Consider the following 15135-nt stretch of genomic DNA (forward strand, 5'->3'; position numbering starts at 1 on the left):
TTTTACATATAGTTTTAAATACATTGCATTTTTCAGCACTTTCTTCTGGGGAGGTTCAGATGGACCTTTACTGTGTATTCCATTGTCATGTCAACCATGAGTGGAGGAGTATTTGGGTTTTGGCTTCCTACCTTCCTACCTAAAACGACAGACCTGAAAAGACATACAGACATGTAAATAAGCACGTTAAACGTACTTGCAGAATGTGGATTAGCACAAGTGAGTACATGGATGACTTTCATTTATTTGTTGTACAAATATAGACTATTTTACCCCAATGTAAAAAGGTCAAGATAGTAAAATGTTACCAAAAAGCACATTATAAAACGGATAGTTCCGGTCCTAAAATCTGATTGGCTGAGCATCGTTCGAAGCCGTTGAAAATATATTCACACCTATGACAACCTCACATCATTCCATATTAATACGCCACTGAAAAGAAAAAGTACAAACTTGGTTGAACACTATTTTAAGTCATGTACTATACATGGAAATGTCCAGATTAATATAAACAGTAATCCTAATCATTAAGCGGGTGTTTCGTCTAAGAAATAGTGTAATGGTGTTTGTGGAGGAATGTTTATTGCAAATGTTATGTTCGCCCTCATGTTACCTAGCAACACTGTTAACGGACTACCTGATTTCGCGGAAGAATGCAAAACATCCGTCCCCATGATAAAATCGCAGTAACGCACGGCCTCTTGTAGCTTATTGCTTTAATAAAGCTCTGGGGATTTAACATTTTCTTTAACAGTTAACAGTATTACTAATATGTTAGCTATTCAGTACAAAATATAATTACCGTGACATTAAAGATTTTTTTTTTTTTCATTTTATTTTCATGTTTTACCACTACTTTATCCTGGTCAGGACCATAGTGGGTCTGGTTTCTCTGAAATTACTTGGCACAATGCAGTAACACACTCAAGACAGAGAGACAATCTATCACAATGCCCTGGTCATCCCCCCATCCCAGTCATAGCCAATCATCTCTATATGTAGATACCTATGGGCCATAGCACAGCTGGGGATTTAAACCTTGGATTCCAGTGGGCTTTGTTAATTTACTGTTGTGCCACCCATACGCCCTAAACATATTTCACAATCTAATTTAGTTTAAGTGCTTTGTGTGTGCCTGGCAAACAAATGACTATTAAAACTGGTGTTTTTGGAGGGTCATCAGAAATTGCTTTTTAATGTCCTTTCTTTGGAAGCTCTAAACACTCCTACTCATACTAATATCCAACACTGGTGAAATAAATTCAAATTGAATGCAAGTACAAACCTATAACCATGTGATTGCATATTCAATAAGGGGCAAGGTTAATTAATCTCACCAAGTGCTGCAGCAATAAAAATGAAAACTAGCTCAGAGCATTGTTTGTTTCATTACAGTAATGCAAGCCAATATCTGTCAAAGCACTAGGAACACATACAGTCCTCTCAAAATTACGTCTACTTCTGATATTTAATTTCTATTTGTGTGGCATACTTAGATGAAATGTGAGATATTTTAAGCTTTTTGTAGCTATAATTAATCAATGTAAATATCACAATTCTATTTGCTAACAAAGATTTATGGATGCACCTTATCGCCTCTTCCAGGCCACTGATGGGGACTACAAATAGCTTGGCCTGCAAACTGTGGCTAATTTTCTGCTGTCTTGTTCATTTTTTTCCTTGATGGTAATGAAGGGGCAGTCATGATGTCATTGTTCCAGTAAGTGTTTAGTACTAGAATTAAAACACTTCTATTTTTACACAGTTGCACTTATGCTACAGTAAATCGCCTCTCCTTATTTCCTCTATTTGTTTCTTCTCATTTTTGCATTCTGATGGTCTCATATCCTTAATATAAAATTAAATAAACTACAAGAAGAAGTACAAAATAGAAAAGCAACAAAATTTTTACAATAATTTTTAAATACTTAATTTTTTTTATTTAAGAAAAACATTTATGCAACAGACACATCACCTTTGTAGAAAAGAAATTGCCTCCACTCCTTATAGACCACCTTTAGCAGCAACAACTGCAACCAAACAAATCCCAGAGCTGGAAATCAGTCTTTTACATCACTGTGGGGGACTTTATGTTTATTCTTGTAAAATTGCTTTAAGGCAGCCACAATGAAGAGCTTTTAAGTATGAACTGCCTATAAAAAGTCAGAACCTTAATTGTGTTCTGCACCATTCGGGACAGTTAATGGTTCAGTCAATTATGGAAATCCTGAAGCAGCACAGCATTTTCACAGCATCATTAAACAATTTTAGGTTTTTTGTAGCTTTACACCACAGGTAAAAGGTCCCATGTCTTTAAAAAAAGGTTTACTTTTAACTCAATCATTTAAAAAAAAACATTATCCCAAAAGGCTTGAAAGTCATCAAAGTGTTTTTGGCAATGACAAGCCTCGACGTTTATCCTTGATAATTTGTGTTTCCTTAAGCTGTCTTTGTCTTATGTTTTATTTTTATTTAAATATTTGACAATTGTGCAAAAATAGAAGAAATCAGGAAGGGGCAGATAATTTTTACAACACTGTATGTCATCAAGAGCTACAGTGTATCACAAAAGTGAGTACACCCCTCACATTTTTGCAAATATTTCATTATATCTTTTCATGGGACAACACTATAGACATGAAACTTGGATATAACTTAGAGTAGTCAGTGTACAACTTGTATAGCAGTGTAGATTTACTGTCTTCTGAAAATAACTCAACACACAGCCATTAATGTCTAAATAGCTGGCAACATAAGTGAGTACACCCCACAGTGAACATGTCCAAATTGTGCCCAAATGTGTCGTTGTCCCTCCCTGGTGTCATGTGTCAAGGTCCCAGGTGTAAATGGGGAGCAGGGCTGTTAAATTTGGTGTTTTGGGTACAATTCTCTCATACTGGCCACTGGATATTCAACATGGCACCTCATGGCAAAGAACTCTCTGAGGATGTGAGAAATAGAATTGTTGCTCTCCACAAAGATGGCCTGGGCTATAAGAAGATTGCTAACACCCTGAAACTGAGCTACAGCATGGTGGCCAAGGTCATACAGCAATTTTCCAGGACAGGTTCCACTCGGAACAGGCTTCGCCAGGGTCGACCAAAGAAGTTGAGTCCACGTGTTCGGCGTCATATCCAGAGGTTGGCTTTAAAAAATAGACACATGAGTGCTGCCAGCATTGCTGCAGAGGTTGAAGACGTGGGAGGTCAGCCTGTCAGTGCTCAGACCATACGCCGCACACTGCATCAACTCAGTCTGCATGGTCGTCATCCCAGAAGGAAGCTGACGCACAAGAAAGCCAGCAAACAGTTTGCTGAAAACAAGCAGTCCAAGAACATGGATTACTGGAATGCCCTGTGGTCTGACGAGACCAAGATAAACTTGTTTGGCTCAGATGGTGTCCAGCATGTGTGGCGGCGCCCTGGTGAGAAGTACCAAGACAACTGTATCTTGCCTACAGTCAAGCATGGTGGTGGTAGCATCATGGTCTTGGGCTGCATGAGTGTTGCTGGCACTGGGGAGCTGCAGTTCATTGAGGGAAACATGAATTTCAACATGTACTGTGACATTCTGAAACAGAGCATGATCCCCTCCTTTCGAAAACTGGGCCTCATGGCAGTTTTCCAACAAGATAACGACCCCAAACACAACCTCCAAGATGACAACTGCCTTGCTGAGGAAGCTGAAGGTAAAGGTGATGGACTAAACACAATTGAGCACCTGTGGCGCATCCTCAAGTGGAAGGTGGAGGAGTTCAAGGTGTCTAACATCCACCAGCTCCGTGATGTCATCATGGAGGAGTGGAAGAGGATTCCAGTAGCAACCTGTGCAGCTCTGGTGAATTCCATGCCCAGGAGGGTTAAGGCAGTGCTGGATAATAATGGTGGTCACACAAAATATTGACACTTTGGGCACAATTTGGACATGTTTACTGTGGGGTGTACTCACTTATGTTGCCAGCCATTTAGACATTAATGGCTGTGTGTTGAGTTATTTTCAGAAGACAGTAAATCTACACTGCTATACAAGTTGTACACTGACTACTCTAAGTTATATCCAAGTTTCATGTCTATAGTGTTGTCCCATGAAAAGATATAATGAAATATTTGCAGAAATGTGAGGGGTGTACTCACTTTTGTGATACACTGTATGTATAGTTTATGCCTTATTGTTATGTAGAACCTCTGCAGCTCTTTTAAGTCATGCTGCAAAAGGAAACTGAGCTTAATAGCTGCTCCATTAACATGCATTTGAAATAAAAATGCTGCAAACCCACAGCCACATACTGTAATCTTGTCTGTATCATGTGGGTGTGTTGACAAGAAGCAGCCTGAAAAACAAAAAATACTTTAAGATGGCACAGTAAATTAATATGAATAAATTTGGAACCACCTCAATTCACCATTATACAAGAAAGATTCAGCTGCTTAAAATAAAAAAATGTTTTAATTTAGACCTCTGTATTCACTGTAGCTATTAATAATACAGGCTAATAATACAATCATGTACAGTGCAGAAACAACAATTGATCCATCATTTGGTTCCAGCTTTGAAAAGGTTTAACTGCTCTTGAATGCTTGATAGTGATTACACAGATTGTTCATTTAATAAAATTATCCAGCTCGTTTGATATTTGATAAAATGATTTGAGGACATTTCAGCTCACAACACTAAAAGCTTTACATTGTCATCAATTTTCAAAAGTAGTGTGAACTGAGAAAGTGAGAAAGCATACTTTCTTTTTGAGAACGTTTGTCATCTGTAGGAAGATACTATCTGTGTTCTATAAGCCTGGAAATGCAAGTCCAATTTTTATAGAGGTCTGATGGTACGGTGGCTTAAGGCATAGACAACATTTTACATTCCCTGGAGTTTTTAAGAAGATGATACTGGCAATATTCTATTTGAACCCTATTTTCTGACATCCCAAAACCTTAGTTGGTTTAGATCTGGTGACTGTGGAGTATTCAGATTAAGTGTGGCATTTAAAACAATGCTTTATTGGGGTAAAGGGGCAACACGTCAAGAAAACACTCACTACACCAGAACAGCAGCTTGAATTCGAGGTTGGATCAATTACTTTATGCTTTTTATACATTTACAGCAAAATCAAGATTAATTAGACCATACAATTTTTGAAATACGCACATTTGGTAAAACTTTGCCTACAGTAGTCTCAAGTGTGTTCTCCTTCTATTTTACCCTTTCATATTAGGATGACGTGTATAAAGACTCTTGTGTGTAAAAATCCTATTTTAGGATTTCATCTTGACATACTTTTAGGCCAAATAAAAAAAAACTTTCTAAACAATTTTTTGCTTTACATATAATTACTATAATTACTTAAAATGACCATTTCAGAGGTACCTTAATGTCAACTATTTGTAATATTTTTAATACAATGTAAACATGGCAATTAATATAGACAGGAAAATCAATCAAGTTTAGTGACCAAACCAACATCTGTGTCATCAATGAGAACTTTGCTTATTGGTCAGACAGCTGCACTGCATAATTAATAAAGCCACACTTAGAAAAGCTACACGTTTACTTGAGAGTAATTAAGGCTTGTATCGTGGAAACACACTGTTTATAACAGATGCCAGGTGTCCATGCATGTGCCATGACTAAGCTGCCTAGGCACGTCCACCTACACATTTGATCATGCTGACTGTAGTGCAAACATTATCCAGTCACAGAAAGATCTTAACTTCTGTGTGCCTTCTGCTCATACAGTCAAATCAGCTCCACTCATCACTAGCCAGAAACAAAAATGCAATATCACTATAAAATGTACATATTAATGCTTCCTTTAATAAACTAAATGGTTATTCACTTTGACATAGTTTAACATGTCTACTTTGTATTTAATTACATGTTGTTGCTTGTGCTAGGACTGTGAAAGATAATTAATATGTAATATAAGCAGCAGATTTTGGCATAATATAGTAAAACATACATAAAAAAAAAACAAAAAAACGGATGATTTCATGAATCATATATACCACGTAGTGACTTACCAACCTGAATACTAAAGTGGAGCATAGACAGACCCAATACATATAAAATAATTTGGGTTATTATAAAATATTATAGAAATAATATTGCATCTAAACTGTGTTAAATCCACAACTAATTTACCCATACCTTAATTTAGCCAAGACTCTAAAATATATTGTATACAGTACATACAAACGTACTCCATAACTTGGTAATGGAGAACAGGTAGCTTTTGCTACAACCTCAGATTTTTTAAACCTCAGAGTGATTTACAATACCATGGACAGTAAGTGCACACAGAAACCGTATCAAAAAGCACAAAATATAAACAACCCAGTTTAGTTAAAAAACACTCTACGAACTCACCTTTACCATGAGTTATAAAAAAAGTAAATTCTACAGACAGATAAAAAAACCCAATAATAATTATACACAGACAGATATACACCCAATGTACAACTACAAATTTCTGATTTTGTACCATATCAGACATTTAGCTTATTCCAGTTTTCCCATCAAAACCAGACAAATGTATACATGTATGTTTTTCAAAAAAAGGATTTGTATTCAGTCTTAAACACATTTTGAAAAGGCATTATACAATTTTTTTTAAGAAAATCATTTTAACTATGTTACCACTTAAATAAGTTTTCAATTTTTGCCCAATTGCCTTTTTTTGCTGCATTCATATTTTTGTTCTGTTACTATTAAAATGAACAGTAGCTAGTAATGAACTGGTGTAATAAATAATGAGACAATATAATGTATAATGATGTACGCAGAGATGAGCAAAAAAACATCTTATTTCAATTATATTAAATATAACCCAAGTACTCATTTCATTTATTGTAACTGAATGTTATCAAATTGTTACTGAATACTTTTAGTACAGTGTGTTGTGATATTTAATAACAATTCAAGATTTTCTGTCAAAATATAATCTTTTTTTAACCAAAATAAATGGATCCTGAAACAAAGTTGCATGATGAATTCCACTATTTTTTATTTCGCTTTTGTCGTGACTTCATTTCATTTCCTTACCAAACTCTAACTCCCAACTGAAACTCAGCCTAAATGAAGCCACCCAACACTTCAATTGTGACTACACTTCCTGCTGTTCTTTTCCACCATTTCCTGTAGGAAGCATCTGGCACTCACTCACAGAGAAACATATTATTAAAACTGACCATTACAGAAGCTGTAACAATGCTTAAAGTCTCCAGAGACTTTGTTCACACCACACTCCTACAAAAGTTAATCAACATGTAAAACTGATGTGCTATGAAATGTCATTTGAAAAGTAATTTGAGCTTAACTGTCACCATGGAGAGATTTTCCTACTGAAATGTGCCATGCCTTATCTTCTATCCTCCACTTGCTTGTCAATGCATTCTGTTACAGCGTGGATTTGCTTTGTGGATTCATGAATACTAATATATGTAAGTATTTAAGTGTGCAATGTATGTATAAGCTGTGATGTTGTATCATGTAACTACAAGAGTCCACACTGGCTTAAGATGTTTATTGCTAACTTGCTTATCTCACCTCTGAAAGTGCTATTCTTTCTCTGTTGTGGTCACTTTGCTGTGGGAGTTTATCTGTGGGAGCAGGCTGTAAAAGCTTTTGTTACATAAGCAGCTAGCTTTTTTGAAATTTGGTATTGTTTTGCTTGTGCACCTCACCCAAGAGGAAGTAAGAGTGCTGTATCAAGACTGAACACACTTCCTTTGCTTGTTGTCTTGGCAGGACCTTCGAGTGAGGCAAAGAAAGCAGAAACATTGTGGATGGTGGGACAGTCGTAGAGTAACAGCACTATCAGAGAACGACCAGGGAGTCAACACTGCCGATTAACACATTGCAACAGAAAAAAAATCATGGATTGGTGGACTGGATTATGTTTTTTCAACGTTCTGTGTGTCGTCTGTAGCTTATCTGAGTTCTATTACTCTGTGAACCTGGAACCTGGTTCATTTGAAGAAGCTCAGATATCCTGCAGGTCTGATAATAGTTTTCTAACTAATATACCCAACCATGAAGAAACTTTAAAGATTCTGAAAGCCATTGAGGATAAGAGACAAAGAACCTCAACATTCTTCTGGATTGGGTTGATGAAATATAGGAAAGACTGTGTTCAAGATAATGTTCCACTCAAAGGTTTTCACTGGACAGCTGATAATAGCACAGAATTTGAGCTTAACAAGTGGGAAGAAAACCCAGAACCTACCTGCACGAATGCGCTTTGTGGACAACTCTCTGTGGAGTACACCGATTCTAAAGTGATCAGGTGGGGATTGGCTGCTAGAACTTGCAAGCAGAAATTTTCTTTTATTTGCAAACATCAAAATCCAGTTAAGGAAATATTATGTCCTCTGCCACAAATAACTGGAAGTCATACCAACATGCAAAAAAATAATGATCCATACAACCTTCAAATCACATGCAATTCAGGGAACACTTTCACACTGACTTGTTCTAGGAGCACTAGCAAATGGGGGCTAGTAGATGGAACAGAGAAAGACATAGCAGAATTATGTCTGGACTGCAGAAAGGGCTACAAAAAGGATGAAAAAGGAAACTGTGTGGATGTGGATGAATGTGAACAATCCAATCTATGTAAGCATCAATGTATTAATACAGCTGGTTCATATAGTTGCATGTGTGTTAATGATATAGGCAACTTTTACAATGAAACTTCAGAAATCTGCAAAAATTTACCTAGATCAAATGCTGATGCTTCTGACAAATTACTGGATAATCCAACCAATTCTCCAGTCCACAAGAAGTCTTTTCCTTCATTTCAACCAGCCAATGACAGTACAACTGAGTCAGGGGTTCAAATTGAGGGAGGCTCTGGAGACATACTTTTTCCTTTGATTATAGCTTTGCTGATACTTGTGGTGCTGATTGTGATCACAGCCGTCATTGTGAAATGCTGCTGCATGAGATGGAAAAAGAAAAGAGCAAAGAAAAGGGCAGCGGTGCTGAAAGAAGCAGTGGCTTTAAATGGATCTGACTCCATGGAAAAAGTATATGAGAAATAGACAAAGTGAGTGTATTTTGAGTGTATTTTGAACCATAGACATGTTTAAAACAATAGCTATGAAAAACCACTCACATGTTCTTACTGGTAGGACAGAAAATACATTAAAATATATAAGCTTACTCATTTTGTAACTGTTTCTGCTTAATGTTTGCCCTTTCAATTCTGCTCCAAAGTCTTGCCGTTTCACAATCTAAATATGTGCATGATACAAGATACGAGTTCAGAACGTTTTTAATGTTTTGTATTAGAGAAATTTGTTTGCCTGTTGTTTTTTAATTCCAGTTTGTTTAATGTTCTTAGGTTCGTTTTTCAAGGTAATTTTAAGGTAAATAAACCTTACAGGAAAGTAAATGTTACAGTGTGTAAGAGTCCTTTAAAACTAATAACTGAAAGAGTCATGTGAACACCTAATCATGAGATTGTTGGACATTAAATTCCAAAACTATAAGCAATCATTTACAGCTATAAAAGCATCTTCTGTGAGGGCTTTCCATGAGATTTTGTACTGAGTCTGAGTGAACTTGTGCGCATTCAGGCAAGAGGGCCTGGCTTAGACATTCCAATTTACATCTGTTTAATAGGGCCCCAGCCAATGGAGTTTCTCCACACCAAATTTGTCACAATCATCTGGAACAGGAGAGCGCCTGTCCCAAACTGTTTGCAGAAAGCTGGAAACATAATTGATTTTATACATCTGTTGACAATAGGTGTGGCTAATACAATAACTTGTTACAATACACTAGGAGAAAACATTTAGACAAGGCTTTGAAGTAAAAGATATATTTGCATGTTTTTGTATAACAAAATTAGAAACTATATAAAACATGAGAAGTATGTGACAATTAAACTGAATTGTAAAGTATGGTAAGTTAGTTGCACTCATCTCCTACACACATTTTCTACAATGGGCACTCTGGGCAAAAAAAATAAACACACAACACAAAACAGAACATGAGAGTTTATAGGCTACAATACTGTCTTAATGTTTTTCACTGGCCTGCCCTCTAGCAGATTGCATTAAATATTAAAGATGTAGCAGGAGAATCCCTGAAGGCATATGTACCTATAATGACAGCCTTAAAGTTCATTAATGCTTAGCATTTTATAAAAGTGACAAATACTCTTCTATTTTTTAAAAATCTAATGTGACTTAGCCACTGTCAAATTTCTTCTTATATCAGGCAACCACAAAAGTCACGTCAAAACCTTCTGCCATAATAATTGTTCTAATTGAGTGTAATGTTACAAAGGCTTCTTTCTAGCGGCTAATCCCTAGAACTGTCACCACCTTTTACCAACTAGCTATGGGTTTTTTGTACCACTTAACCACACAACCCATATTTGATTAAAAAGACTAAGGGCCATTCCGCTGAATCTGTGCCATTTCCGTCCCCAGGACATTATATGTATAAATGTATATGAAATTATTTTAATTTAAAATGCATTTTTGTAATTGAGCAAAGTGTCCCGCCCATTAATCTAATTGCAAATTTAGGATAGATCATTTAAAATGTTAATAAAAACTCGCTAGAACACACATTTTACATTGAAATATAATGAGTAAAATTTTCAGGAATCATTTTTTTCTTGCATTGCTTGGTGAGAGAAGTGGGTTTTACAAATTGTCCCCAAGTTTTCTGGATATGTGGTTTGTACAATATTACACAAATTACAATAAAACAATAAATAAAATGTAAAACTAAAATTGAGATCATGGGTTAAAAATTTGTTTCTAAAGGACTTTAATATGTAGAGAGTTATCATGATGTTAATTTTTGTGTTCAATTTCATACTTTTTCTTAAAAATGTATTCCATTTTCTGCATTTTCAGTGGATTCACATAGTAGTTAGACCCATCCGTCTACACGTAATCATAATGACAAAGTGAAAGCATGTTTTTATAAAATATAAAAACTGAAACCTCTTGGTCATAAAATTAAGATCCTTTGCTGTGGCACTTTATATTGTGATCAGGTTTATCTTGTTTGCTTTAATTATTCAATATGTAACTTTGATATTTGGTCCAGACCATCTCAGATTTGAACCCCTTAAATATCTTTGGAGAGACCAGAAGGTGGCAGTTTACAGACACTGGCCATGAAAAATGGAATAAAATGTCCAAATCCAGGTGTGCAAAGCTTGTAGTGACATATCCAAGAAGACTTGCAGCTGTAATTGCTGCCAAATGTGATGAATACATGTTCTTAACACTTCTGAGGTTTTAGTTTTAAATTTTTTTAAATTTTGGAATTAAATGTCTTACTTCACCACTGTATGTGATAAAGTTTACGGCTTAAAATTGCAGTTATATCCATTCAAAATCAAACCCACAACACAATAAAATATACACTGTATACTTTTGCAATTCACTGTTTATCTCATTAGTCATTTATTTATTTTTAGTATTTTTTATTTTCAGTAACTAGTTCATTTTCATTAGAATGGGTGCTGGAGTGGAAAACACCCTGGGCAGGGCTGCGATCAAATACAGGGCATCACACCTATTCACTCACTCACATCTTGGGGCAATCTAAAGCAGCCAATCCACATTCTGTTTTGTTCCCAAGACCCTGGTGCTGTGCAGCATCCATATCTGCTGTGCAGCTGTACCAGCCTAGTGCTTCTTTTCTGTGAACACATTAACTGTAATTCATTAATAGATTGAAATTCAAAATGACATCTGACATAATCATATAAGTGTGACTGGTTAAATCAATTTTACATAGCTTTTTTGATATGATTTAATGTTTGAAAAAGCAACAACTTTAAAACGTCTATGTTTTTATTTAGTAAGCTTTTAAGAACAAAGAACAGCACAAACAGGGTCAGTAGTCCAAATTCAGTTCATCATGTCATTAGTTTTATTACAGGACATTAAAATGTTTGCAACTTTCTAATACTTTGAAGATAAATAACTGAGATTTTCTTATACACTGTACTTTTAAGTAATTACAAGTAATAATACTTGTAACATATTTACCCAGCAACACTGGGAGCAAGCTGAAAATATGCAAGCTAAAAATATGCTCAGTCTATGACAGAGCATCACAGACTTAATGCACTTATTTCAACCATTATTATTTAATGCACTAGCATGTATTTGGACCCTGGGGGTGTGCAGCACACACAGTACCTGCCACACCACCATGCCACTTATTTTGTGTGCTGAATGCACCAGCTGAAATTTTTGGTGGTGAAACTGATTATTCCTTTTAAAAATTAATTCATGGCTTTAAAAATCTATTAAACAAAAAACATAATGCATTTTGTATCTTATTTTCTATAAGGATATCAATTTATTTTTAGGGCAACACACACCTAGGGGCAATTTTGAGTAGTCAATCCACCTGCTGCATGTTTTTGGTAGAAAGAAGTTGCATGTATAGAGAATAACAGGCCTGCTACTTATACATCCTGTACTAACCCCCATCAGTGCTGCCCCTGTGTTATGAATGTGTATTCTTACTCACGTGATACAGGTGTGTGTCGACAGGTAAAAGAAGAACAAACGCACAGTCAGTCAATCAAACAAAGTAAATAAATAAATAAATAAATAAATAGGTCTAGTCTTCAGTTAAACATTGTAGAAAGATTGAAACATTTGAGCTGTTGGGCTATTTTTTTTTTTTAGATAAAGTCAGTAGAGTGCAGTAAAATTGCAGTGCTACAGTGTGGTAGTCCTGGATGTACAAGTTCCGTTTCTGTACGCGCTGCCCGACTCCAGATTGTCCGGTTGAAACTCGTCCACACTGTACCCACGACTTTTAAGCGCAGTGGCATAGTAGTCTATAGGCTCCTCCGCCATGCCACCCATCCATCGAAGGCATAAAATCCTCTGGAAAGAGCGTTTAAAGTTGTCTGAGAGGAAGGCGTAAAGAATGGGATTGGCGCAACTGTTGGCATAGCCCAAAATCACTGCCAGCTGACTAAGCGTGGGATCGTGCCTCTCCACGAACACGTTTACCAGCTGCACGACGTGAAATGGCATCCAGCAAATCAAAAACACTGTCACCACCATCATCACCATGAGCGTGATCTTCCTCTCGGACTTTTTACGCTGCTCCCAGCCTGCTTTCAGTGCCACCACTCTCAATTTGCATATGATCAGCACATAACACATACAGATGGCCAGCACGGGGAAAAGGAAACCCATGAGAAAGGCATAAATCACGAACACAGCAAGCCACCTGCGCTGCGGCTCGGGCATCTGCATGTTACAAGCCACAGAGCCGTCCGAGTTTGGAGTGGAGGTGGAAAATATAATGATAGGTAAGATGACCAGGATAGAGAACATCCACACGCATAAGTTGACCATTTTGGCGATTGTAGGTCTTCTATAGCGCGCAGCTTTGATGGGGTGCACTACGGCGATGTACCGGTCGATGCTGAGCACAGTTAAGCAGTAAATACTGGTAAACATGTTGATGGCATCCACGCTCAGCACCAAGCGACACAAAAACGAACCGAACGGCCAGTGGCGGAGCAGTGACGATGTGACCAAGAAGGGCACACTGAGCATCAGCAGCTCGTCTGCAATCGCCAAGTTTAAAATGTAAATGTTTGTCGCAGTTTTCATTTTTGCGTACCTGAAAATGACATAGATGACCATGGAGTTACCACAGAGTCCGACCAGGCACACCACCGAGTAAATAAAGGAGATAAGGATCGCACCTTCGTGAGCATCACCGAGCGTTTCGTTTCCTGATGAATTAAACAAGTCTTCATCCAGGAATGTGCTGTTGCTCAACATGCTGACATTAATACCAGCCTCCAGGATCGAACCACAGAGCAGTGTGTGATCTTAAGTGCTCTCTGGGAAAACTGGATGCAAGTGCAGAAAGCGCATCATCTCCGCGGTCCCCTCCGTCAGTGTGTGTGTGCGCGTGTGTGTAGTGCGCACTCGAAACGCGGTCAGTTCCGCCAATCCTGTCCACTGCAACAATACAGCGATTCTTACCAACCCTGCTCCTGCTTCTACTTCAACTGCTACATCTGCAAGTGTAACTGCTGCCACTACTCCTCTACTGTAGTCTAATGGATGCTGTTACTGCTAGTGAAACTGCTGATGCTTCTAATGCTACCGCTAGTTTTGCTACTGAGCTCTCGCCTCTTGTCACACAATGCACAATAACCTTACTCTGTACAAAAGAAATCCATTACCTTAAACACCACATAATAAAATAAATTCTTATACACAAAATGGGTCAAAACATTAAAACCACCCACCTAATCTGCTGACCAGTCAAGACATGGATTACACAAAACATCTGAAGGAGTCCTGTGGTATCTGCCAGCAAAACATTACCAGCATGTCCTTCAACTTCTGTACGTTGTGAGGTGGATCATCCTACAGTGCATCCTACTCTCTTCTGTGAGTATAATATGCCACAAGCCCATGTTCTTCAAACGTCAAACAAGTTGACCCTCGTCCATCGATCCAACGTCCAGTTCCAGTTGGCTGCATGCTCATTGTTGGTGCTTTTAAAGGTGGACAGGACTTAGCATGGGTAATTTGACTGGCCTGTGACTACGTAGCCATGTACACAGAATGTGTGCTGCAACACATCCTTATCTCCGTATTAAAAGTACCTGCAATTTGAGCACAGTAGCTCTTTTGTTGTTTTTGCTATTGTCTTCATGTCCTCCACCATCAAAAAGTCTTGACAGCACAGCACAGTTGGATTACAGTTAAAGGCTACACACCACAGCTGCCTGTGGGCACCCTTTGCTGTTTTAGAGATACTTCAACCTAGTCATGTGGCCATAACGATTTCACCATCAAATTGCTACTCAAATTTACTGCATTCAGCATGTGAACTACGAGATACCATCATTAGCCCAACATCTATTATATCCCTGACCGTGACATACACAATTATTATGAAATAGGCACTCATCAGTGCATACAGTCGAAGTCACATGCAATTGTAATAGACATGCAAATTTTTTATCATACAAATGAATCAGTTTATCATAAGTAAAAGTGTATATACAGTATATATGTGTGTGTGTGTATTAAAAACTAATTTTAGTAATTTTTTTTCTATTTTATTTATGCATTTTCTACCATTATCTCCCAATTTAGCGTAAAT

General features: G+C 37.2%; 2 protein-coding genes across 2 annotated transcripts; one reads left to right on the forward strand and one right to left on the reverse strand.

Moving 5' to 3' along the window:
• The first annotated feature begins 7749 nt into the window (after positions 1-7749).
• On the forward strand, positions 7750-9352 carry clec14a (C-type lectin domain containing 14A). Its single transcript, XM_063007022.1, has one exon. It carries the CDS (start codon positions 7875-7877, stop codon positions 9039-9041), a length of 1167 nt encoding a protein of 388 aa, XP_062863092.1. The 5' UTR covers positions 7750-7874; the 3' UTR covers positions 9042-9352.
• Positions 9353-12707: 3355 nt separating this feature from the next.
• sstr1a (somatostatin receptor 1a) lies at positions 12708-13793 on the reverse strand. The gene has a single exon (XM_063007023.1). It carries the CDS (start codon positions 13791-13793, stop codon positions 12708-12710), a length of 1086 nt encoding a protein of 361 aa, XP_062863093.1.
• Between the last annotated feature and the right edge of the window lie 1342 nt (positions 13794-15135).

This window comes from Trichomycterus rosablanca, chromosome 13 (genome assembly GCF_030014385.1).
Source record: "Trichomycterus rosablanca isolate fTriRos1 chromosome 13, fTriRos1.hap1, whole genome shotgun sequence".
Lineage (NCBI taxonomy): Eukaryota > Metazoa > Chordata > Actinopteri > Siluriformes > Trichomycteridae > Trichomycterus > Trichomycterus rosablanca.

Bases quoted from the DNA above. Each gene is read 5' to 3' on its own strand.
- clec14a (XM_063007022.1), top strand. From the start codon at position 7,875: ATGGATTGGTGGACTGGATTATGTTTTTTCAACGTTCTGTGTGTCGTC.
- sstr1a (XM_063007023.1), bottom strand. From the start codon at position 13,793: ATGTTGAGCAACAGCACATTCCTGGATGAAGACTTGTTTAATTCATCA.